Here is a 24409-nt window from a genome sequence, read left to right as displayed (position 1 = left end):
CATCCTGAGAGACCTGGAGCTGGGTACATTCTTCTAGAACTCAAGATAACTCATTTGGTAACAGTTCATAAAGAGAAGTAATCTTGGTAGATACCCACAGTTGGCCAGTTACTAGTACCTCCCCCCATCCTTCTGAGTCCATGCTTAGGGCCTACATTTGGGAGAGGGCTTTTAAGCCACAGCAAACCCCAGGACTCTGCTCCCAGACTCTCTTGCCCACATCTGCCCCCAGCCATGACAATCTTAGGGTCACTGTGAAATAGAGAAAATAAACCCAACATACGTAATTGAACTTAGCACAGTTCCAGAACATGAGGCGCACGTCTGATACCACTTCCTCCGGAGTAGTATAGTGAGCTGGGTCCTTCTTTTGCAGCTTCCTCCGGATAATCGATAGGTCCATGGGCCTCTTGATAATCTGGTAATAATGCCTGGCCTTGGGGAGGAAGAGAAGGGGAGGAGGAGATGAAGAGGAGAAAATTAGGGTAGGGATAGATAAGAAACAGGAGGAAATGGAGAGTGAGTTAGAATGTAAGTGAAAGAGCAGGAGGAAGGAGGAATGGGAAGAGGAAGAGGTGTCACTTGCTAAGTCAATGCAGTAGCAACTGTGAGGTAGAGGAAGAGGCAGGAATGGCCTTGACCCCTAGGCGTTCCCTGAGCCCAAAGGAGAGCAGCAGGCAGCAGAAGCATGGCCTCCTTACCAGGGGGCTGACTGGTTCGTGGAAGGGCAGGCTGAGGCTGTTGCAGCACAGGGACAGGACCAGCTTCTCACACTTCTGCAGAAATCACAAGTGGCAAGTGGCACACAGTTCTGCCTGCACCTCAGTGAGAACTAGAGATGGTAACCCTGAGAGCTGTCTGGCTCTGACCTTCAGGGGGCCAGCCACCCTAAGAAGGCAGCTGGGGCTCCCAGGCCAGAGGAAAACTGCTGGGGTAAGGACAATAACATAAAGTCCCACAGGCCACGTCATCAGGCATGGCCCAGGGCACAGCCTTAAATGTCCCCCATCCCTCCCCCTCCCCAAAGCTCATGGATTGAAGGCTTGGTCCCAGGGCAGCAGTTCAGAGGCAGGGCCTTTAGAAGCTGACTTAACCATGAAGGCTCCAGCCTCGCACAGGGATCAATCCACTTCCAGACTGTGGGGAGCTGGAGAAAGTGGGTCATCTGGGTCACATCCTTGCAGGGTATATTTTGTCCCTGGAGCCCCCTTCTCTCTGAACTCTGCTCTCCCACATGCTCCCCACTGTACTGTTTCTGCCTCACCACAGACCTGGGGACAATGAAGCCAAGTGACCATGGAATGACATCATGAGTCAAAATAACCCTGTTCTGCTTGAAGTTGATTTTCTCAGGCATTTTGTCACAGTGTCGTCACAAAGCCCAACTCCTAAAAAGGCTCACCATCCCCCTGGGAAAAAAACTCCACCTCTGTAGGCACAAAGGGCTACCTCACATAGAAAACTCTGTTCCCCAAACCCTTCCCTACCTTCTGGTCATTCATGCTCAGGCCGGGAGGTGCCCGCACTCCGGGCTGACTGTAGCGGGCATTCTCACAATCGTACTCCATCTCAGGCTGCATCAGGCTGCGGCACAGGGTGCACACCCACTCTCCCCTGCACAGCGGGTGAGGTCATTAGAATTCAGCATCCTTCCCTGACCCTCTGCCCAAGATAGGCACAGAAAAGGGGGTGATGAAGTAAGAAACTGTGTCCCCAGCCCTGCCTCAGTGAAAGAAGTGAGATAAACCAAGATGCCATGAATTTGGGAAAACAAACAAACAAACACAGGAGTTAGGGGGAGCTAGGGCTAGGTACAGGACAAATCTGTGTGCAGAGGCACACGATTGCAGGGCCCACCAACCCACAGGACCAGACTTGGTGCCGGCCCAGGTAAGCCCACCCTGGGAGCACTATGGCGATCTGGCCCTGAAGATGACTCACCCTGGGAAGCTGAGCAGGGCTGGCACATGGCAGGAAAGGTGATACACTTTGGGGCAGCGGTCACAGCACAGCAGCTCCCCACCATTGAGACACACAGCACAGAAGTCCTCGTTCTCTATGGGGGCTGGGGTGCACTTCTTGGCTCCCAGAGTTCGGGGAATGAGTCTGTGTTCTTCAGAAGATGCACTGTCCACCTCCAGTGGCCGCTGCCCAGTCGGAGAGGTGACAGTGACCTTTCTTCCCCCCAGACCTGGGCCTTGGGTGGCATCAGGCAGGCTGTTCTGGCTGACCTTGGGGAAGGAGTGAGTCTGAGCAGTTGGAGCACAGTATTGGCAAATGGTGGCAGGGGTGAGGTGGGGGGAGACTGACAGACACTAAGCACTTACTATGAGGACCTCCTACTCCAGGACCACAAGCCAGCAAGTCCCAGCTCAACCCTGCTGTATCTCCCAGATCCCATGCAGCAGAGGATGAGGCTAGCTACAGTCCCACTGAGGTTCGCATAAGGCCCTAAAGCAAGTATTCTAGCAGCAACAAAGGAAAACAAGAGGCTCCTCGCCTGGACCAAGCAGAACCAAGTGGTACCTTAATGGACATGCTAGAGGATTCAGTGCCACACTCGATCACCAGCAGGAAGCTCCCGTCCTGGCTGTTCTTCTGGGGCTTCAGCTTAAACACAGGCATCTCTCCTGATGAGGCAGCACAGATCTTGAGCCTCTCCAGTCGCACATAGGGGATCTTGGGCTCACTGCTGATGGCTCTGTGGTAAGAGAGACACCCTGGGTCTCATCAGGAGCCCCAGATAGCCTCAATCTCTAAGTTAGGCTCATTCATGATCCCGCAAATAAACAGCCTCCTCAGTTAACCCTTTACAGGTCCCATTCTGCCTCCTGTCAAGCTTAGCCCAGCCAACCCTGTCAAACACTGGAAAGACCTTTGGTACTGCCTGTAGTCAAAGGAAGGCTCCCTGAAGAGGAAGGACTGTTACACACAAGTACATGCCTGCCAACGCCTGGAACTCTCCCATAACTATTACAGGCACCAACCCGTGGACCCCACTTGAGGCTCAGCAGGTGGTGACGGCAGGTAAAGATAAATTTCTGCTTCTACTTCTTATATAGGACTACTTCCTGTGCCAAGCTCTCAGGACAGGAAGTTGAGAGTAAGACGGTCGGCCAAGAGTCATTACCTGATGCTTGAATTCTCCTTTGTATCCAGCTCTAAGGCTTCTTGTTCAAAATTCTTATATTCTAAGACAAAAGACAAATTAAATAGCTATGATATACATTTGGGGCAACAAATGTCATTTGGGCCTTCCACTTATTTCTGTTATTTGGACTTTTGGTCATACATCTGCCACACAATTGTTACCAAGTGTGTTCATTCATGGTGGGGACAACCCTACTATGGGTCTCCTTCCTGAGAGAGGATGAAAGCCATCATCTTTGGCAAAGATTAGCCCAGATAATAATACTCAGAGGCTGCTGAGAGGTAAGAGCTGGGTCAGGCACTGAGAGCCATCTTCTAAGAGCTCATAAATAACCTGTTTCCAATACACTGGTGTGACCTCCTGTCATTCTCTGCAGCCTCAGCTAGTGTGGAGATTCTAGCACCACCCCTGGGGACCAGATCCTCTGCACAGCACAGTCCACACAGATGGGCAGGGAACAGTGATGAGGCACAAACAGGAACACCCATTTACTAACACTGCCCTATGTACTTTCCTTGGACAAAGCTGGGTCTGAAATTTTGATGTAGTTGCATAAAATATAAGGTAATATTACTTATGTAATAAGGACCAATACTTTTTTCAGTTGGTCTGTCAGTATAAAGAAAAAAAAGAGAAAAATAGTTCATTTGGTGGTATCGTTGTTCTTGTATGTATTAAGTGCCTACAAAATAGACTGCTCCATTTCAAAATAAGCAATAATACCACGCGTGAAAAAATGCTAAGTGGTCAGTATTTGACTCTAACTTCTTGACTAGCCCTTATCAGATGAAACAAACCACAAATCACCTTAAGAAGGGATATGGGTGGGCTGGTGAGTCAGCTCAGTGGATATATGTGCTTGCCACCAAGTCTGACAGCATGAATTCCATCTACAGGATCCATGTGGTGGAAGGAAAAAACCAGCTCCCTAAGAAGAAACTCAGAGCCTACCTCCAGTGGTCCAAATTCCCTTCATGAATGAGGCACTGCACAAATCCACGTGACCACTGAGTACATGGGAAATTCTTGCTGTTACAGAGTGAACGGCTGAGAGATTTCTCTGTAGTTGTTTGTCCCCTACCCCATGCAGTAATTTGGTGAGTCCCCTTTGCTGAGGCAGACAGAAGTTACCCGTTTCACAAAGGACAGAGTTGATGTCCTAACTAGATCCAATGGACACACCTTTTCATTCACAACATTTTCCCAAGGCTAGCTCTTTTGGAGTGATTTCTTCACATGTGCCTACATACAAAGCCAGACTCCCCAGGATGTGTTCTATGAGGAAGATTAGAAGGAGGCCACACAGATCAGTGCTGCCCATGGGTAGGGAAGCAGAAGCATGTGCATCACTTCCCAAGGACAGAAGCAAATTCAACCTTATAAGTAGCATCTCCCAGGCTGAGCCCATCCACCTGCCTCCACCTCACTTGGAGGTGCTGGGAGGCCTGCTCAAGTCTATGGCCAACAGGAAAAGCAGCCACTTACTCAAGTCTCACCTTTTGGGTGCTGGTACTGTTGTAGAACAATAGATGTGTTGGTCATCGGTGCTAGGGAAGGTTTTTTCACAGAGAGGTTAATTGGTTCCTCCAGTTCTGAGGGAATAGCCAAATCTTTGGAAACATCCAGACTGGAGGCTGTGGAGCCTTGTCCTACCAAGTCTGTAAAGCGAGTGCAATCCTCACTTTCCATCTGTCAAAGGTGAAAAGTCAACAAGAATCAAATCAGACATTCTGGTCATCAGCAAAACTGCTAAGATAAGGTTGCCAATGGCCAACCTTTTGCTTCACAATAAGCAAAAGTTGAATGCCACTTTCCCGAGACTTACCTTACACAGGGCATTCCCCAGGGAGGACTCAGACCCATCCTTGGGGCCCAGGCTCTCTGCAATTTGGCCAGAGCCAGGACTGGAAGTGGATCTAGTCTCCAAATGTATGTCAGAAACCGGAGGCATGCCCTGAAGAGAACAAGTGGCCAGACTCGGCACAGCCTGGGTGTGCCCAGACACTAGGCTGGACCCAGCCTGTGAGTGGTTGCTTGCCAGGCTTGTAATGGCCTGGGAGCAATCACCCCTAAGGTTGGGCATAGACTGGAATGTGCCACGCACAAGGTTTGGCACAGGCTGCAGGTGACTGGCTGAGCTGGGCACGGCATGGCTTGAAACACTCATCAGGCTGGACACAGTTTGTGGTGGACCACTCAGCAGGCTTGGAATTGTGTGGGTGGGACCAGCTGTCAGGCTGCTCACTCTGTGGATCTGTGGCTCTATGGTCCTTGCCAGCCTGGTAGATGACAACTCCATCTCCAGAGTGTTGGAAAAGCCCATGATGCTCACTGAGGTGGAGTGCTGCAGAAAAAGGCATGGGTAGAGTCGGGCTGTCAACCAGGAATGTAGAGAGAGAGGCGAGACCCAGTCCACAAGAGTGTTGAAATTCCATTTGCCTGCATTTAGGGGCTGCCACCGGGAGCTAAGGCAGCTCATGAAGTCCTGTCCCAATTCCCACCACCAAGGAAGCTACTAGATTATGACATAGGTTATGACATAGAGGGAGGTGCAAGCTAAGGGGTGTGTGTGTGTGTGTGTGTGTGTGTGTGTGTGTGTGTGTGTGTGTGTGCAAGAGAGACAGAACGAGAAAAGGAGAGAATCTACCACCTGACCTGAGGTCCACACATGCCCATGGGGCTGCAGCCCCCAGCCCTAGTCCTCTACTTAAGCAAAGGGTTAATAGGGACTTTCTAATTTCACATTTCCGGTCCTGCCTGTGACTTCCCATCCTTCCCTTTAAGGGATCTCATGGGATACTTTCCTACACAAAACTGGCTAGAAGTTATAAAAAAAAAAACTCGAACTATGATCTGCTTCTGAGCTGCTCCCTCAAAAGCATGCCAAGGTTCCAGGGGGTCTCATTCTGTCCGGGGGAACCCAGCTCAATTCCAGAGCCTGCAGCAAGCTTGCAGCTTGTACTAGCATTGACTGGTGCCTTTCATCAAGGGAGTGGACGGCCTTTTCTAGTGCTGGTGTACCTGCCAACGTCACTCCAAACCACAGGAAGGGAGCTTCAGAGCAACTCCTAACATGGCCCAGCGGTGCAGCCATCAGAGCGGGTGAGACTGTTCCAAGCAGAACTCTAACTACCCAGGGTCCTAAGAAGAAGGGACTTAATACGCTACCAAAAAGGAGTTGAAGACATGGGTGGTTTTGGTCACTGATTGTATACAGTTTTTCAGGTTGAAGAAACAGACTTGATGGGGGGTGAGAAAAAAGGAGATCAGTTTTAAATGTAATTTTCATGAATTTAGAACTTTATAAGCCTGTTCTTGAAAAAAAGAAAGACTGAATATATACCAATTTGTCTACTTTCAAAAATCAAAGGGAAAACACTAGAACATGCATCTCTAAACTTTCAAGATCAATGTCCCAAATCTGCCATTCTTTCCCCCATGTGTGAAGTGTTCAAATTTCCTGAGGGCAGTAAACACTTCAATATATTTTCAGGTTTCAATATAAGGGTAATAGAGCTATTCCCTAGTAAAGAAAGATGGCCTTCCTCGCTGTGAATATCATTCCTGGTGGCTCAGCGTTATAAGACAGATGCTAGAGGAAGCATCGTAGGGGCATCCCTCCTTGCTCCCCAGCTAACATCGGGCCCTGTAATTTAGACATTATTCCCTCTCTCAGACAGTGACAAAGCATAACCTACGTTCCTATCTCCCTAGACAACAGGAGTGGCCTCCTCAGTGGAGACAGTTGGAAACACACATCAGACCACAGCATGTCTTTTCATTAAATCCTACAGTGTGCTCCACTTTCCTCAGGATGAATACAAAAATCCTGAAGAGATTCCCAAGACCCAGGTGACCTGTGCCCTCACCCTTAGCAGCCACAAATCAAAGAACAACCCCTTCCCTATTCTCTGTAATCCAGGCCTTCAGACACTGTCTTTAGTTCCTGAAACAAGTCAGATGCCCCTGGCAGCCCTCACCCCCTCCAGAGAGTCTGCCTTCTCTGTACAGAACATTTTTCTTGCTCCATCCCTGTTCAATTTGCCCTTCAAAGCTTAGTTCCCCACTGCCAGTGTGAGTGTGTGTGTGTGTGTGTGTGTGTGTGTGTGTGTGTGTGTGTGTGTGTGTGAGAGAGACAAAGGTTCTTTCATCCTCTAGTGCACCCACTTGATGCTCCCATAACACTGGTCCTTTCAACCTCATGGCACATCCATGATACAGTGATCAGATACTGTTCGCCTATGAAACTAAACTCCATCAAAGCATAAACTTTGGTCTATTTTGTTTACCCACTTTATTCCTTTATTCCTAGACCCAAGAGCAACGTCTGGGTGAACACAGGAAATAATGAGCTAATTGAAATTTCAAAGCAATGCTGTGGGACTGTTGATTCTACAAATGCTGAGCTGAGTAAACAGCAGCTTAGTTCCACTCACAACTGATTTCGAGTTTTCCCTAAAATCATGACTGGCTTTGGAGAGCTGAAGTTTAGTAAGAATTTATTACATACAAAGCAGTTTGCTAGGGTTCTACACATACTGCCTCAGTTTATCCTCACAGTAACTAACCATTAAGAGGTTACTGTGAAGGTTAAAAGACAATCTGTGTCAACACTTAGAATGTCTGGTCTGCTACTGCAGCCCTTGTAAACCTCGGCTGTCCACTGTAGTGCTGTGTTGCAGAGGCCTTTGTTATAAATAAATGAGGCTCAGGAAGTCTCTTTGAGTTTTTAATGTTTCCACAAAACATGATCTTTAATGTTTTCCATTTCTCTTTTTTATTGTACATAGAAATACAATTAATTGTGTCGATCTTGAACCCTGATTTCTTGCTAGACTCACTTTGGATTTTCTGTGCACATTTTAGGTGCTGTATTATAAGTAGTACCTTTTCTTTCTCTTCTTTTGTATGTTTCTGGCTTTTTGCCAATAGCTGGCCCTTCTGGATGAGTTTGCATGGTCATCCTGGTAACAATCCTGCTGCCAAGGATCCTTGCAGCAATTCACCCTGACACTCGACGGAGCTCTTCCTAGTTGTGAGTCCAGATCTGACCTTCAGAACACACTCAGGCAGGGCCTGACTCCACCGACCCCTCTTCCCTATGTCTCACCCTCTGCACATCAATTTCTTCATCCTTCCCTCGTCTGTTCTCCCTCCCCTTTCTATGTCTTGTGACCTTCACCTTTTTCTTTTCTTTGGTGTTACCAATTTTTTCTCTTTTCTCCCTACCCTATTCCTTTATTAGTTATCAGCTTTTAAAGTTTATGTTTCCTTAGTCTTCTCAGTTTTAAAAATAGATGATTTAAGCATTTCTTATTTATCTTTCCATGGAAAAGAGTGCTTTTTTGTGTGTTGCTTGGTAGTTCAGTCTTTAGTAAAAACTTTCTAATTTGCTAAGTAGTCTATAGAGCAAGGATGAACGGATGCTCCAACCAAAGTGAATTAGGCATAGAGCCCAGCAAAAGGGATCAAGGCCAGAATCCAGTGGCTTTCTGGCTGGTGACTGAGTGTGGCTGAGTTCTCCAGTGTGTCCACCGGGCTCTGTCTTGGCCCTCTCTCCTTTTCTCTGCTACTGCCAGAATACTCACTTTAGGGTCTTTTGTGAGCCTCTCAGTGAGTCTACAGCTAGCCTTGTCCTCTGCGGTGAGGGACCCATGGGATACTGCAGGGGCGAGCTGTCTCTTAGTTGTCATGGTGGTACACTACCAGAGCTTTCTCATAACCTGCATTTCCTTATCTACAGACAGAAAATCTGATGATTAATGCATTGCACTTTATAATATAGAACAAACAAATCCTTTCAACTGTATTATTCCTCCTTTTCCCCACATGACATATTTAACGTAGTTCTGATGTTCGTTTTGTCTACCCATGACAGATACTGAGAATTACATAAATATGTAGCTGAGGTGACGCTGGACTTCTGATCCTTCTGCCTCCTCCTCTCAAGTATTGGGATTAAAGACATATGCCATTAGGCCCAATTTTATAAGGTAGTTAAGGATTGAACTCGGGGCTCTGTGCATACTCCAGCAAGTTCTTGGTGAGATCCTTGATGCTAAACCAGGATCCATTTAGACCATCCAACTAACCGTTTGAGTTGTGCATAAAGCCAAATCTCAACGAACATACCTTATTTGAGGACATCAATTCCCTTCCTTCACGCAATGACAAAAGTTCAAACAATGACAGAATAGGAAGGGAACAGGCAAACCGAGCCACAGTTTACACTGAAGCAAGTCTGCCGGTGATCTGCTCCCATAACTCGTCAGGAGGACACCAATGCTAGCAGGAGTAAAGTGCTGCTCGTGGTCACATGGGAAACGCCCATGGGAGAAGGAACTCAGAACCAGTGTCAGAGCAGTCTAGCACTGACCCCATTTCTATAGGCTGTAAAAACACAATGACAGGGCTGGAGAGATGGCTCAATGGCTAAGAGCACTACTGGCTACTCTTCCAGAGGACCTGGGTTTGAATCCTAGTGCCCACATGGCAGCTCATAACTATTTTTAACTCCAGTCCCAGGGAATCTGATGCCCTCTTCTGGCTTCTATGGGCATCAGGCATGCACATGGTACACAGACATACATACAAGCAAAACCCTATACACATAACTCTTAAAACATGGGCAAGTGTGCATGCATACACACACACACACACACACACACACACACACCTGCACACGTGCACAGGTTTTGTGTGTTCACAAACATGGCATTTCTGGAACCTATATACACCATGTCAGTTACTTTTGATACTTTTCTGGCTCTGTGGAATGTAGTGCCACCAACCACTAAACTAAAAAGTACTTATTTCATATGCAGGAAGAAAGTGGAGAATCATGAGGCTTTCATGGTACTCTGCTGCCAGTGCCCCAAGGGGAGGAGGCTGGAGCAGGACCACAAGGAAAGGAGAGCCAGGGAGGAGGGAAGGGCTTCTCAAGAGCACGTTAGGGTTGGAGAAGGGCTGGGGAGTGTGGCCACATTGTCTGGTGGCCAGTGCCTCACTCACAGGAGCTTCTGCCAGAGGAGAAGAGAGTGCCTGCCCTCTGCAGCACCCAGTGTGGTTCAATGAGAGAGAACCAAAGTGCATTTCCTGCCCTAAAGCCTCACAGAATCATGACTTACTATCTGAACTGCTAACAGGTAACTGACATCTCAACTTCATCCCACATGAAACCTTCAGACTTCATAAAGTATGTATTCTGAAGTTTGCAAGTGAAAGTAAACTATTTTCTAGTTCAGAAAGGAAGAGTCAAAATATCAAAAACCGTTTACTGAATGTTTTTTGAACTCAGGTCTCTAGAGGATGAGAGGAGACCGCCCTGAGCCTAAGAACCCATTCTTAACATCCTTAATTAGCATGGCCTCACTTGCTCCTATTTGTCCCCCCCCTCCACACTTGTATGTTGCTACCTCTTCTGTTCCTTTCTTCCTCTTTGCCTTTCTTCTTATTTCAATCTATTGTTTGTTGAGACTGGCTCTTGCTATGGAGCTGAGGATGACTTTGAACCTCTGATCTTCCTGCCTCCACCTCTCAAGTGCTGTATGACTACACCAGTTCTATGAGGCACTAAGGACAGAACTCGGGGTGCTGTGCATGCTAAGCAGGCACCTGAGCTCCATCCCAGCTCGCTCTCCTTCTCTTTCTCTGCTGCCTGGCTGCCTGTGGGAACCACTCATCCTGTTATCTGTCCTCACCACCTGACTTGCCATCCTGCCTGAGACCTCTCTGACTTCTGCCTCTTCCGTTGGTCACCCATGCAGCCCTTTACCCAGCTAGCCTGTCTTCTGTTTGGACTGTAACCTGCTGCCCACCTCCCCCACGTCACCACTTACATCTCCTCCTGGAGTTCAATGTATGGACATTATTTGTCTAGTGTTTGCCACAGGGTGTTCTCAAAATCCAGAGAAAGCATTGTTCCTTTCACTTTAACAAGAAGGTAAACTGAGACACAGAGTGATTACCCAGACTTCTCAAGTCTTCCTAGGCCCAAGACTAGGGATTCTGGTCTGGCCTGGTAAATATGCTGGCTGGACTTAATTTTGTGCCATCGGCTAGAAATCTGGTGTCTTAGTAGGAAGTAATTGTGAAATAATAAACAGACACATAATGCACATGTCCTGAGTTTATTATGTCTCTGGTTCTTCCAGCAAGGTAGATGGCATGATGTTCCTCATCAACTCATTCCCAGATGGCTGAAACATCCTTTTTCCAACAACAAAGTGAATTGGTTCAAAAACATTATTTTGGAGGAGATGAGTATAAACTTAACTAGAACATGGTCTCCTCGAGCAGAACAAATGAGCCTAACATATAAATGAATGGCTGAAACAAACTGCTAGAGTCCAGCGATGGTTTCAGAGGCTTTTAAGAGTGGAGGGCTTAACTTGTCGCTTCAGCAATCTCATGTGGTGGCCTTTCTCTCCAGGCGAAGTCGTTGTCTTCTTTCTTGTGAGCTTCCGTTATAGAAGTCCTAACTCCCCACTTCTAATCTGCTTATTCTTTGAATGTTGAAAATGTGCAACTTCTTAAGCTGGGCATTGTGGCACACACCTTTGATCCCAGCACTCAAGAAGCAAAGGCAGGAGAACCCCTGAGCTGAGTTCGAGGCCAGCCTGGTCTACAGAGGGAGTTCTAGAACAGCCAGGGTTGTTACACAAGGAAACCGTGGAGAGAGAGAGAGAAAGAGAGAGAGAGACAGAGACAGATACAGAGACAGAGACAGAGACAGAGAAGGAAAGAAAGAGTGAGCCAGGTGGCAGTGGCACACTCCTTTAATCCCAGTACTAGGGAGGTAGAGGCAGGCGGATCTCTGCAAGTTTGAGCCCAGCCTGATCTACAGAGCAAGATCAGGACAGGAACTAAAACTACACAGAGAAACCCTGTCTCAGAAAAAAAAAAAAAAAATGAAAGAAAGAAAAAGGAAATGGGCAACTTCTAAAGAAAACCATGTCTCTGAACTTGCTTGGTCAAGCATGCTAATTATATCCTGTGTCTGGGTTTATGATCTTATACATGATATAATGCCCTGGGTTTGTGACATCTGTTTCTGTTGTTGCTCCAAAGCTATGCCTGCTCACTTCTGGTTTCAGGTTGTTTCACAGTGGTTGAAAATCACCAAAGAGCAGGGGTTGACGTACAGTAGGAAAGGGGACCAATGACTTGGGAGTTGCATCTTAGACATTCACTGAAAACTCTCACTCTAGCTGAGGATGCAGGTAAGGAGAGGTAATTTACCTTACAGAGGTAAACTGACTTTATGAACTAAATGCTCACAATATCCACATACTTCAATAGCTTCAGATAGGCAGGCTGGTTTAACAGTAGATCCCAAAACAGCCAAACAGGGCAGGGGAGGAAGCAACTAACCCTTCTGGTAACTGGTGTCACCTAGTGGGTGTTTTATTTTATTTTGTTTGTTTGGGGGGTTTTGTTTTGTTTTGTTGGTTTTTGAGGCAGGGTTTCTCTGTGTAGCCCTGGCTGTCCTGGAATTTGCTCTGTAGACCAGGCTGGCCTTGAACTTAGAGATCTGTCTGCCTCTGCCTCCTGAGTGCTGGGATTAAGGGCATGTGCCACCATACATATTGGTTTTTACATGTTGATTTTTAATAGTAGCATTGTTGCTCTGATTGTCAGTGAGAGCTCATCCACCTCAAGAGGCTCCCGTATTAATTAAGGCTACTCTGAGGCTACATAGACATCCCACTGAGCAGAGCCAAACAGGATCACAGGAGATAAAGAGAAAAGAATTGAAAAGTACCCAGTGCCCTGATGATCCGAGAGAAACAAAGAGGCAAAGAGGATCCTAGAGGCTGAGGTGGGAGGATGAGGAAGGGTACAGTGGAATTCAGGAAGTCTGAAGTGAAAGCCAGTTAAGTGAAACTTACAAAACCTTGGGAGGCTGGGGAGGATGGTCAGAGGTATTTACCCGGGATACTGGAGGAAACCCTCACGCTATGAATAAGTGCCTGTTTCCTCATGGACCAGGAGATGTGGGCGAGGGTCTTAGTTTTGGTCTGTGAAGGAAACCATCAGAGAACTAAAGAGAGAGCTTCTTAAAGGGGATCAATTCAGAGGTGACTGAGGAGTATTTGACTTGCCTCGTAAGCAAGAGAACAGATCCTTGCACAGTCCAGTAGGTGCTGACTGGGACACGGGACATGCCCTAAGAAGGCTTCATCACCCTGGCAACGTTCTGGCTACTTTCAGGGCCATGTTATGTAACTATAAGATCATAGCTGAGGTTGAGGATCCAGGATCTGGTCTGCAACCCTGTATCCGGGGACTGTGAAGGCAAGATGTACTTTCTCACACATGGCAGGGTTAGAGTAAGAAATTAAATGAGTCATTTCTCATCTCTGGGCTGGAATTTCCTCCTCCACAGCCTGACAGAAAACTCATGAAGCCGTTAAAGAGTTAATAAGAGTTCAGGTGTCAAAGTGCTTTGATACTGGTTTAACTGCTGTCCACCTCAGCCATTATCCTTTGTTCATCTGCATCTTCCTTAATAATCTGGGTCACGGGAATGCCTAGTGCTTCTGCATTATTTGGTGGAGACACATCCCAGACTTCTCTTAAGCCATGAGCAGCACCCCAGTGACCTCAGAGTCCTTTTGGAAAAACTGGGGCTGCACCTTGTGTGGCAGAGAGCTCTCTTGCAGGTTATGAGGGACTCAGCTGGGTTCTCTTTCACAAGTATGAAAAGTAGCCATTAAAAATGTCTTCCAGATTCACCAGGGATGTAAGGAGATTGTGTTGTGGAGTTGTGAGCATGGCGATTTTCAGAGTAGCTACACCAAGATTAAGAAGTTTGGTCAACAGCCAGTGCCAGGCGGTTAAAATCAGAATATCCTGCTGGCTGCATGGAAGGTGGCAGGACAAATGAGAGTGCCGGTGATCCTTCTAGAAAACTCATCTTCAGCTGCAATGTCTTCACCATAAGGTCATTTAGCGGCAACAGGTGCTCTGTTCTAATCAAAGCCCTCCTAGTGGCAATAGGGTTGGCATGGAATGCCCACAAAAGAGCCTGGTGCCACAGAGTCCATTTCCCTTCCCTGGCACCCATGGACCAGCACTGAGGAGTGGCTGCAGACCCAAACACTTCTAACAAAGACAGCAAAGGTGAAAGGAAGCTGGGTCCTAAGGACTCTCCCCAGCAAAGCCCTGGGCTACTTCAAAGACAAAATCCAGTAGGTGGGAGGCCGAAATGGAGCCCTCTTCCTCCCCCTGCAGTAGACAGAGAGGCCATTGAACCCAGTCACTGAGGACAGGTTGAGTCAGGAGCCTGTGTTCTGGTCCTAACATTGCCCATAGGCAGCTGTATAACTCTTAGGTGGGTCACTTAATCTGTGTCTCAGTTTCCATATCTTTCAAAGGGGAATAAGAAAGTGGCTTCCTCATAGTATTGCTAGGATAAACAAAGACATAAAGTGGAATCATCATGTAAAAACCTGTAGAAATTGGTTTCGTTTTAATTCATACAAAATATTATTTAGTAATGAGGTGCTAAAAATATTTGGTATCCTCAAACTTCATGCCTTTTATTCTGCCCAACCGCAGCTTACAAGTAATGAAACGCCTTCCAAATGGAAGCAGCAGCCTCTCTACGACCCAGAGCTCCCTGTGGCCCACGGTAACAGGCCCTTTTCTGGGAGCCTCAGACCCGATGCCTTAGAAACACATCTTTGAAAATGCCAGACTATCCTCCTGACCCTTGCCCCAAACCTCAACACGGGCCCCAAGTCATGACGACCAAGTTAAGACAGTTCAGAATAAGAAGTTACAGTTCCCAGAGCCTTCAGGAAACCTTCGCCAACCTGCGGCCACCCAGAATGACCCCAGTGTCCCCTTGTTACTCAGAGAGCCCTAAAGCCACTCACACAGGCAACATAGTCTCTGTGCTTAAACACAGTTCCCTCCCTTCCTCCATACTGTGTATAAGAACAAGACTGCAACCCCACCAAGTGAGAAGCAGTGCTTCCTGCATGGCTTTCCCAACACTTAAGCACTAGCAAGTCCCAGGCTTCCTGTTGAACTCTGGACACCGAAAATGGCTGCCTTGGATCATCTTCTAATGTGATTTCCACGGGAGAGCATCAGCAATTCAAAACAACATCCCCCCTCCCTTCCAGTATGTTCTTTATCCTATGCTCCCATTCCCAGGACCAAGACAGACCTGAGCCAAAGGACTTTCTCTGTCTCGCCCCCTGTAATCAACCAGATACTGAATTCAAAGCTCTGGTCGTCTGATAGCCCTTGAAATCTTGGCTTCCTCTTCCTTCCATGGCTAGTTACCTCATTCAACTTTTCTCCTCCGCACTATTCTGGTCTCTCTTACCACTGATCTCCAGTTGAAGTGACCTTTCAAATTTAATTCAAGCCATATCCCTCCTAGCTGAAAAATCCTCCCATCAACTACCCCAGCCCCAATACTGAATCCCAATTCCAAGCATCATAGGCGAGGCCTTCCAATCACTCCCATTCCCAGGTGCGCTCCTGTTCCTGTCAAGCCAATTCATCTGAAACCCCTAAGAAAGACCTGGGCTTTCTCTCAACTTCGACCTTCCAAGACTGCCATTCCTTCCACTATATCCTTTCTCCTTCAACTAGCCAAACTTCTTCACATCTTAGTGTAAAATAAACTTCCATGAGGTATCCTGTGAGCAGCCTCCTCTCCCAGAGGTAAGTGCTCCAGGAGGGTACACCTCAATGACTGCTGTAGTGTTCCATAGTAACTTACTGATGGTGAATGTTTATCTCTCACCAGACAGCAGCTCTACACTGAGATGGACCACCTTACACACCAGTATGTGTTGAGCACCTACAACATTTGAAATTCTAGGACATACGTGTGCATTTGTGTAAATGTGTATAAAATGTTAACATCAAATGAATAAATAAATGTATGAATTCGATGGCCCATATATAAGTAGTTAAACAACTAAGATCTACAAAGGGCTTATTTATGGCACCTGTAGACCAAACCGCTTTCAACAGGGTAGGTAGGCCAGAACAGGACAGGCACAGACAGAAGGCTACTAGTATCAGAGGTCTTCCCAGTCTGAGCATCACCAGACGCTTCCAGTCAGCTTTTCAATTCTGCCACTGCTTCCTTTTCTAAACTCTTCTCAAAGACAGTGAGACAGCTTGTCTAGGCAGCAGTGCTGGAGAAATGAGAGACAGCACCTGGAGCAACTAGCAGAACCAGGCTGCAAGCCAAGGGATACCGAGGGGCCGGTGGGCAAGCTTGGAGTTATAGATTCCGCCAGAGGGATACTGAGGGGCCGGTGGGCAAGCTTGGAGTTATAGATTCCGCCAGAGGGATACCGAGGGGCTGGTGGGCAAGCTTGGAGTTGTAGACTCCAAACTAGGGCTTTAGAGACAGAACTTGGGGAAGGACCAGGAAGACAGGCAGGCAATCAAAGGAACAGGGCCCTGGGACACCTGGGAACTGGGCCCTGGGGTGGAGAACATGGCACAGTGCTGAGAGTCCAGCTAGAAGGAAGACAGTGGAGAGGAAAAGAACACAGGAGGTAGCCAGCTCTGGAGTTGTGTGGGGCTGAGTCACTGCCAAGACCAATGAATGCCCCTAGCAAATGAGAAGGTGACTAGAACAAGAGGACTCTGGTAGCTCATCTTCAAAGGATCTCCCTATCTATAGGTGCTCAACTGCCTCTGCAAGGACATCTCTGCAGACCATGCACCCAGCCAATTCCACTGGATCTAATTCTAAAGCCAATAACTTCAGGTAGTGGGGAGCCACATAAAATATCTTCCCCCATTTACATTGAAAAAGGATAAAAGCTGTGCATTGGGTTCTTAAGTAAAGCTCAGCTCTTCTGGCAGTCATAGGGCCCTAGGCTTCATTTTCCTTAGCTACTTGGTGGTGATGCCCACCTTAGACAGCCATTAGGAAGGCTAAGTTAGATCACGGTCGTAAAGTACCACACACCATTTTGACCACAATAAACTCCTTCCCATCCCCTTCCCTCTCCACTCTAAAGGAAGCCCAGCAGGCCCATGTGGGAGTGAGAAAGATGGGGAAAGACCTACGCTGCTGACTCAGGAGGGAATAAGGCATGAGTCAGGGCTGGGCAGCATCCAGGGATGGAACATCCAGGGATGGAACATCAGGGATGGAACAGGGACACACCTCCCTCACCCCATCACCCTCATCCAGGTGCCTGGTGTCTGGGCTGACAGCAAGCCCCATGGCAGGCTATGTTAGTACCTTTCTCACCACATTTGGAGAGGAGTGCTGGGAGGTGCTGTCCACTGGGGGGACACTGTGAGGAGTTTCTTCCCCAGATGTCTGGGGCAAGGCAGCAGCAGAATTCTTGTCCGGGGGTAGAGCTGGCTTTGGGCCCTCAGATGCTGGTGGCTCCTCTGTAACCTAGAAAAGAAATAAGGACCTTGGATGGGTTTCCCACAGAGAGCAGCAGCAGGGGCTAAGGCCCACTGAGCCTTGCCCATGTCACTGTTTACACACCATAATAGATTAAGTTTTTCTCAAGAAGAAAAATAATCTTGGGTTGGGGAAATGGCACAGTCAGTAGGGTGCCTGGCATACAAGCCGAAGACCTGAGTTCAGAGTCCCAGCGTGCACATAGAACTTGGGCTGAAGCACTGCCTACAGCCCCCAGAGCTGAGGTAGAGGGCAGAGAAGGGCTCACCGGCCAGCTACCCTCGCCAATCTGTGAGCTCTCAATTTAATGAGAGAGCCTGTCTTAAAGACTAAGGCAGAGCGTTACCAAGGAAGATAGCTTACCTCTATGCGTATATGCACACAAATGCATGTGCACCCTCATGTATACCCCCAGACATCTATATACCAAGGAAGATAGCTTACCTCTATGCGTATATGCACACAAATGCATGTGCACCCTCATGTATACCCCCAGACATCTATATACCCACACAAACGTGTGCATGCAATACATACACACACACACACACACACACACACACACACACACACACACACACACACACACACACATCTAAACTCTTCCTGAAACTGTATCTTAACACCATAGTCTTAGGATAGAACCCAAACCAAGACTTTCTGAGCTAACTCTGTGATCTTCACTTTAACAATTATAACACGTAGTTTTTGTTTGTTTGGCTGGTTGGCTGGCTAGTTGGGTAGCTGGTTGGTTAGTTTGGCTTTGATCTGGGTTTATTTCATTATTGCTATTGTTACAGTGCTAGGAATCAAACCAAGGGTCTTGTGCATGGTAGCAAGCACTCAACCTACCACTGAGACACCCTCAAATCTGTAACAGTTTATACTAATACTTAGCTGTGGTCCTCTATGAACACTGGATTCTGTTCTGCCATCATGGGGACTACTTTACATCTCTTCAAAGGAACTGAGCCTCAGGAGATGATGCCTGAAGCGTTATCTAAAGCTATCCATGATGACCCATGAATATGAAGCCTTATGTTTTATAATAAAAGTCTCTGGAGCCTCTTTGAAGATGTGGAATCATAGAATTAAAGGAGACACCACTGTGGAAAACGTGAGAAGGGATGGGGAAATAGGCTGGGACAATAGATCTAGAAAAAAGGAAAATCAGGAACTATGAATAAGATGTGGAACAGCAAAGATCCTAATGATGCAAATACACTCAATCATCTTAAATGAGAAAAGAGAGAATCAGCATTCAATACTCCAATATTCCCTAAGCCGAGATCAGAGCCTCTTCTGTGGCATTATAGACAAATCATCAGACCTGGGCCCTGGTCTTAGCTCCTCTTCTCAACACTGTATGGTCTCTAGGAAAACTGCTTGCCTCCAGCAACCTCACCGCACCTACAAGCCACAGATGGCACCACCTACAGAACACAGCTGTTGGCATGATATTCTGTATGTGTACATAAAACATATGTAGCCGTGCAGACATAAAATAAAGTTGAAATCTTCCCTGGAGTGTTGTAAAAGTGCCAACAACAAGGTCTAATGCCACCTTCACTCTACTACTTGAGCTCTCCCAGTTCCCTACAAGGTATGCCTAAGTTCCCAGCAAGGGAGTTTGAAAGGCTGCACAGATAGGAGAGATTGCCTGCCTTATCCTGGCCCTGGAAGGGGTTTAGCAACACTCTGATGGTACCATCTATTGGGCTTGAGTATCATCGGTGCTCTGCGTGAATACATGAGAACCTGAGTTCAATCCTCCAGAACCCACATGAAAAAAACAAGAATATCAGTGGGTGTATATAATCCCAGTACTTGGAATGTGGAGACAGGTGGATCCCTGGGGCTTGCTGGCCAGCCAACAGAGCCAAGTTGGTGAGCTCCAAGTTCAGGAAGAGACTCTGTTTCCCCAAAAAAAGGTAGAAAGCAACAGAGGAAGATGCCCAACATCAACTTCTAGTTTCTACGTGGATTGACTCACTCTCCTCTCTCTCTTTTCTCCTCTCCTCTCTACCCCCCAGTACCTTTATGTTTTCAAAGGTACTATCTATCTATGGACAAAATCCCCAATGTCACCCCAGGGCATAGGGCTAAGCCAGGCCACTCTAGGGAACACTGAGCCCAGATAACTATAGAGACCATGTACTATATCTTCCACAGCTTTGCTGAGCGTGGAGATCAGGGCTAATGTGAGGGCTTAGATGAAGACCACACTAAGATGAAGGAACCGGATGTTATATGCCCTGAGAAGTCCTGGGATGACAGCTCACCTGCAGGGTATCCTCCTGGCTCTGGGTCTGGACAGGTGCTGGTTGCCTCACGATGTAGTTGATCTGCCCCACAATGGTTTGCTGAAGATGCTGAGGAGACTTGGTCTGACTCAGCTGAAGGCTGGGCTGCTGAGCCTGCAGGAGAAGTTCCAAGTCCTTCTGCATCTCCTCCAGCTCAAACTTGTGGTGCATAATGTCCACGTTCTGTGAACAGGCAGGCCCAGGAGGGCTCTCATGCTGACTGGAAGCTAGGTGCTGGGAGGGAGGCAAGGGTGCAGGTGCATGCTGGGTGGGTGGAGGGGGTGGAGGTGGGGGTGGCGGCGGCTGCTGTGGCTGCTGTTGAAAGTGGCTGAGCTTCAGTTTCTGGTGGTGGCCCAGCTGAACTTGGATGGAGGGTGCCTGTATGGTGGGCTGGGCATGAGCTCCCGACTGAACGTCTTGCGGAGGGACGATGCACACAGGCTGGGAAATCAGCTGCTGTCCTGGCCGCTGGGATGTACTCTCCTGTTCTGCAGGAGGCGGTGGTGGTTCTAGCCAGGGCTGCAGCAGCTTTGGTGGATGAGGACTGCAGCCTAGCTCTTTCTCCCTGGGCAGCAGGGTGGAACACTGCAGTGACCCCAGCTGGTGGGACACCATTTCAGAGGGCTGCCGGAAACTGTGAGCTGGGTGGATACTGGGTGGGGCGACCTGGCCTTTGAGGGAAGGTGAGACTGGGGAGCAGTGGGAGCAGCAGACAGATGAGGAGCACAGTGCTGGAGGCTGGAACTTGTGTGAGGGGTGGCTGAGAGACTCCTGCTGAGCCATGGGGGCCTGGTGGCTCTGATAAAAGGAGGATGGCCCCTGTAAGCTCCCATAAGCAGCCGCAGCATCCGCCCGGGACAGCTGTCCACCCTCAGTGGTTATGCAGCCTGGAGATCGAAAACAGAGAGATTCCCAAAGGTAAGATGCAGCTGCTCCCCTTTGCTACTACCGTTCAGCAAACCCAGTCAGCCATGGAGATGAAGAACTCCCAGCCCTGACCTCCAAGACTCTGTCTAGAACGCTGCCAGGAACAACACCTGCAGGAGCTTGCTTTAGGGGGCCATGAGTATTTGAGGAATTGGGTCAGCTTTTACTAAATGACGAGCCTTTCTACCTGACTGGGAAATCTACCTGCTCTTTACACTCCTTTTAGTCTAACAGCCCAATGGAGACTCACTAAAAGAATGCACATGGGGTTGGGGAGGGAGTGTGTTGGAAAATAACAAAGAGTACACAGTGAGACTCTAGGTACATATCTGGGAACTGTTGGGCAGTATGATGGAAGATCCCATGCCAGGTCTGCACCAGACACCAGCACTGCCCTGGGGTTTCTGGGCCCTGAGGTGAGAACACCATACCGAGTGCTCTCTGTCTACCACTCCTTCAGCCATTGTCCTGATGAAGCTGGCTTAGGAGACTGAGCTCCTTGAAGACAGAGGATGTGTCTGATCCACCTTTGGTCCTTTCATACTCAGCACCAGGACTCACCCAGGGCAACTGCTGAATTAAAGCAAACGGGACGGGGCAGCAAAAACTCAATCTGGGACTGGGGATATAGTCCATTTGGTAGAGTGCTGGCCTAGCATGTGCAAAGTCCTGGGTTCGATCCCCAGAACCAGGAACTGCACACCCACAACCTCAGCACTCAAAAGTGGAGGTGGATCCAAGAGAAGTCCAAGGCCCTCTGTTATTCAGTGAATTGGAAGCCAGCCTAAGCTACATGAGACCTGTCCAGGCAAGTGAGCAAAACCACATCTAGTATCATTGATTTGCCAAGTTCAACATTTTTTCAATGCTATTAACAGGCTAGAATCAAAGTGGCAGTGGGTAGTTAGTTCAACAAGCCCATTATGTTGTCAACACAAGCATATCTTCGTGTTGTCTACACTGCGTAGAGACTGGCTGACAGAAATTACAGCAGAGAAGAAAAGACGCACAAGGTCATTAATCTTCTGTCTGCACCTGAGCCCCAGAGGAGGAGTGGGTAGCTTGTACCCACACGTATACGCCCCGTGCCACCACACAGACATGTTCACCTGAACTGCCATACGGCATTCAGAAGAGGAGGGTCACTGCCCCGTCACCTCTCCAGCAATGAAGCCGAGTAAAAGGAGCAACATTCATGAAGAACAGGGAGCTAATGTTTCAGATGGTGTTGAGTCCCACACTGCCATTATTTGGCCCATCCTCCCCACTTCTACTCAAGAGAAAGTTTGATGGCTGACTCCATGATCACTGGCAGTCTCTAAGAGCACTTTCTCTTGGGCATATGCTGGCCCATCTAGAAAGCACAGCAGATTGCCTATACTTATTCTTAGCTGACAGGCCAAAGGTCACAGCTCACCAAGGGAAGCCAGCTGCTTGGTCCAGAAGTTGGGCTCCCAGGTGAATCTGATACTCCAAGGAGAGCCAGGATCGGTGTTACAACTCGTCTCCAGCAGCCGCTGCATCTGGAACACAATCTGACAACAGTACCATTTATTTGGGCATCTGCCTGCGTGGCAAGTCCTACTTTCTAGTGCTTTGGGCAGGTTAAAGGGCCCCAAGCTGTGTCCCTGTGACCTCTTGTCATCCTCCATAGTCTCAGTTCCCTGTCCCCTTCCAATCTTCCCAGCCAATGATCTTCCTCTTCCCTGGGCTCTGGAACCCTACATCTGTATCTCTTCCAGGCCTCAAGGGAGCTCCAGTCACCCTACCATCACCACCTTTAAAAGCTGTGCAGACCTCAGAGCTGGCCAACGCTCTGCTCCAGACAGCATGTAAAGCCCCTTCCATCCTCCCCAGATGCCAGCTTCCTCTGCCAGGGCTCTCATCTACTGCCTTTCACCACACTCCCGTCACTTGGGGCTTTGCCAAGTATCCAATCACACCCTGCCATCATCTGGTCCTAGATAACTAATGGCCCAAGCGACATCTTGGCCTCTTAAGTCCTTGGTTTTTTTTCAGTTTGTTTTGTTTTGGAGACAGGGTCTCACATATTCCAGGTCTTCTTCAAATCTATTACATATCCAAGGATGACCTTGAACTTCTCATCTCCTGCATGCACCACCACACCTGGTTTATGGAGTACTAGGAATCAAACCCAGGGTTTTGCACATGCTAGGTAAATAACTCTACAATTGAGCTACGTCCCCAGTTCCCACTTTTGATTCCTTTTGTTTGTTTTTTTAGATTATATTTTAATTACAAAATTTCTCCCCTTTTCTCCCTCCAGATCCTCCCATGTACCCCTTCCTGCTCTCCTTCAAATTTATGGCTTCTTTTTTCATCATTATTGCATGCATATATGTATTTGTATATACATATATATATTCCCAAATACAACCTGTTAAGTCCATATAATGTCACTTACACCATTCTTGATTTCTTTAATGTCAATCAACTTCCACCTGTTTTCAGCTCAGTCCCTATACCTACATCCCATTCACCATCTGGATTCATTCTACTCATGAGGCCATAAACTCCGACAACCTAATTCTTGATTATAAGGTGCTCCTACTCCCCTGGGACATGCTCTTCAATATCACTGAACTCTTCGAGTTCCTCTCCAGCGGTTCACAGTCTTCCCAGTTTCCCATCATCTTCAGGTCCCATGTCCCTAGTGCCCTAAGTTTCTCCTCACCACCAATTCCTAACTTGAGGTTAATCCAGCTATGTTAAAGCCTTGTTATTCAGCTCTGTTCTCTAAGGCCACGGAAGTGAACGCCAGCTTCGGGGGCTCCCTTGGAAGGTTCCCTCGGCCTCCCTTTTAGTTACTTCCTTTATCACCCCCCTCTTCCAATGCTAGGTCTTCCCGCTGCCATTTCACCCAAACTCTAACCCTCTTATTGTCTATGACTTTGTAGTTTGCAGAGGATAAGAGACCACGAAAAGCAAATGCTCTAGGAACTGAGGATGTAGCTCAGTTAGTAGTGTTTGCCTAGTATACAGGAAGCCCTAGGTCCAACACCCAGCACTGCATAAACCCAGCATAGTGAGTGGTGCCTCTAATACCAGCATTGAGGGCAACCAAGTCATCCTGGGCTACATAGTGAGTTTGAGGCCAGGCTGGATCCTGCCTTAGAAATGACAAAAATCCAAACTCTCCAAACACAGATTCCCTTCACTTTGCACACTGAACTATATGCACCGTCCTTCTCCGAAGCCAGGCAGCACCCTCTGGATCTCACTCTACCAGATTTCCCAGGGTGCTCACTCCACCCACCCCTCTCTATTTTACTGTCAACCTCTCTCCCATATGGAAGTGCAAATGTCTGCCAGACTTAAAAAGAAAAAAAGTCTCCTCCAGCTCTGCCTCATTCACAATTACTGGTCCCTTCTCACATCTATCTCTGCCCTCACCTCCATGCTCACACTCATCTGACTTCTATCCTCCTGCTTCACTGGAACTTCCTTGTAAGGTCACCAGGGACCTGTGGATGGCTGGGCTTGTAGTCCGGTCAGCACAGACTTCAATCTGAACTCGGCTGGCATGCGCACACTCTACTTCCTTGCCTCTCCTCTACACTCTGAGCTGTGCTTCTCAGTCTTCACTGTCTTCTCCCCTCT

The 24409-nt window shown here is 47.9% G+C and overlaps 1 protein-coding gene across 5 annotated transcripts in view; it reads right to left on the bottom strand.

Annotated features, from left to right (window-relative positions):
• Trim66 (tripartite motif containing 66) overlaps positions 1 to 24409 on the bottom strand; it is a 70370-nt gene that overhangs the window by 6399 nt on the left and 39562 nt on the right. For all 5 annotated transcript variants that reach the window (XM_052763463.1, XM_052763466.1, XM_052763464.1 and 2 more), the window contains 11 exons: positions 22206 to 22323; positions 19841 to 20748; positions 17385 to 17546; positions 4977 to 5495; positions 4648 to 4840; positions 3131 to 3191; positions 2527 to 2701; positions 1942 to 2231; positions 1488 to 1614; positions 702 to 776; positions 284 to 436 (listed from right to left, as the gene is read on the bottom strand). In XM_052763463.1, the coding sequence (XP_052619423.1) occupies positions 284 to 436; positions 702 to 776; positions 1488 to 1614; positions 1942 to 2231; positions 2527 to 2701; positions 3131 to 3191; positions 4648 to 4840; positions 4977 to 5495; positions 17385 to 17546; positions 19841 to 20748; positions 22206 to 22323 (2781 nt within the window). The remainder of the gene's footprint in view (positions 1 to 283; positions 437 to 701; positions 777 to 1487; positions 1615 to 1941; positions 2232 to 2526; positions 2702 to 3130; positions 3192 to 4647; positions 4841 to 4976; positions 5496 to 17384; positions 17547 to 19840; positions 20749 to 22205; positions 22324 to 24409) is intronic.

This window comes from Peromyscus californicus, unplaced genomic scaffold, assembly GCF_007827085.1.
Source record: "Peromyscus californicus insignis strain IS unplaced genomic scaffold, ASM782708v3 Scaffold_4__1_contigs__length_199733344, whole genome shotgun sequence".
NCBI classification, from domain to species: Eukaryota; Metazoa; Chordata; class Mammalia; order Rodentia; family Cricetidae; genus Peromyscus; species Peromyscus californicus.
The sequence above is the reverse complement of the archived record's forward strand: the minus strand, read 5'-3'. Positions and strand labels throughout refer to the sequence as shown.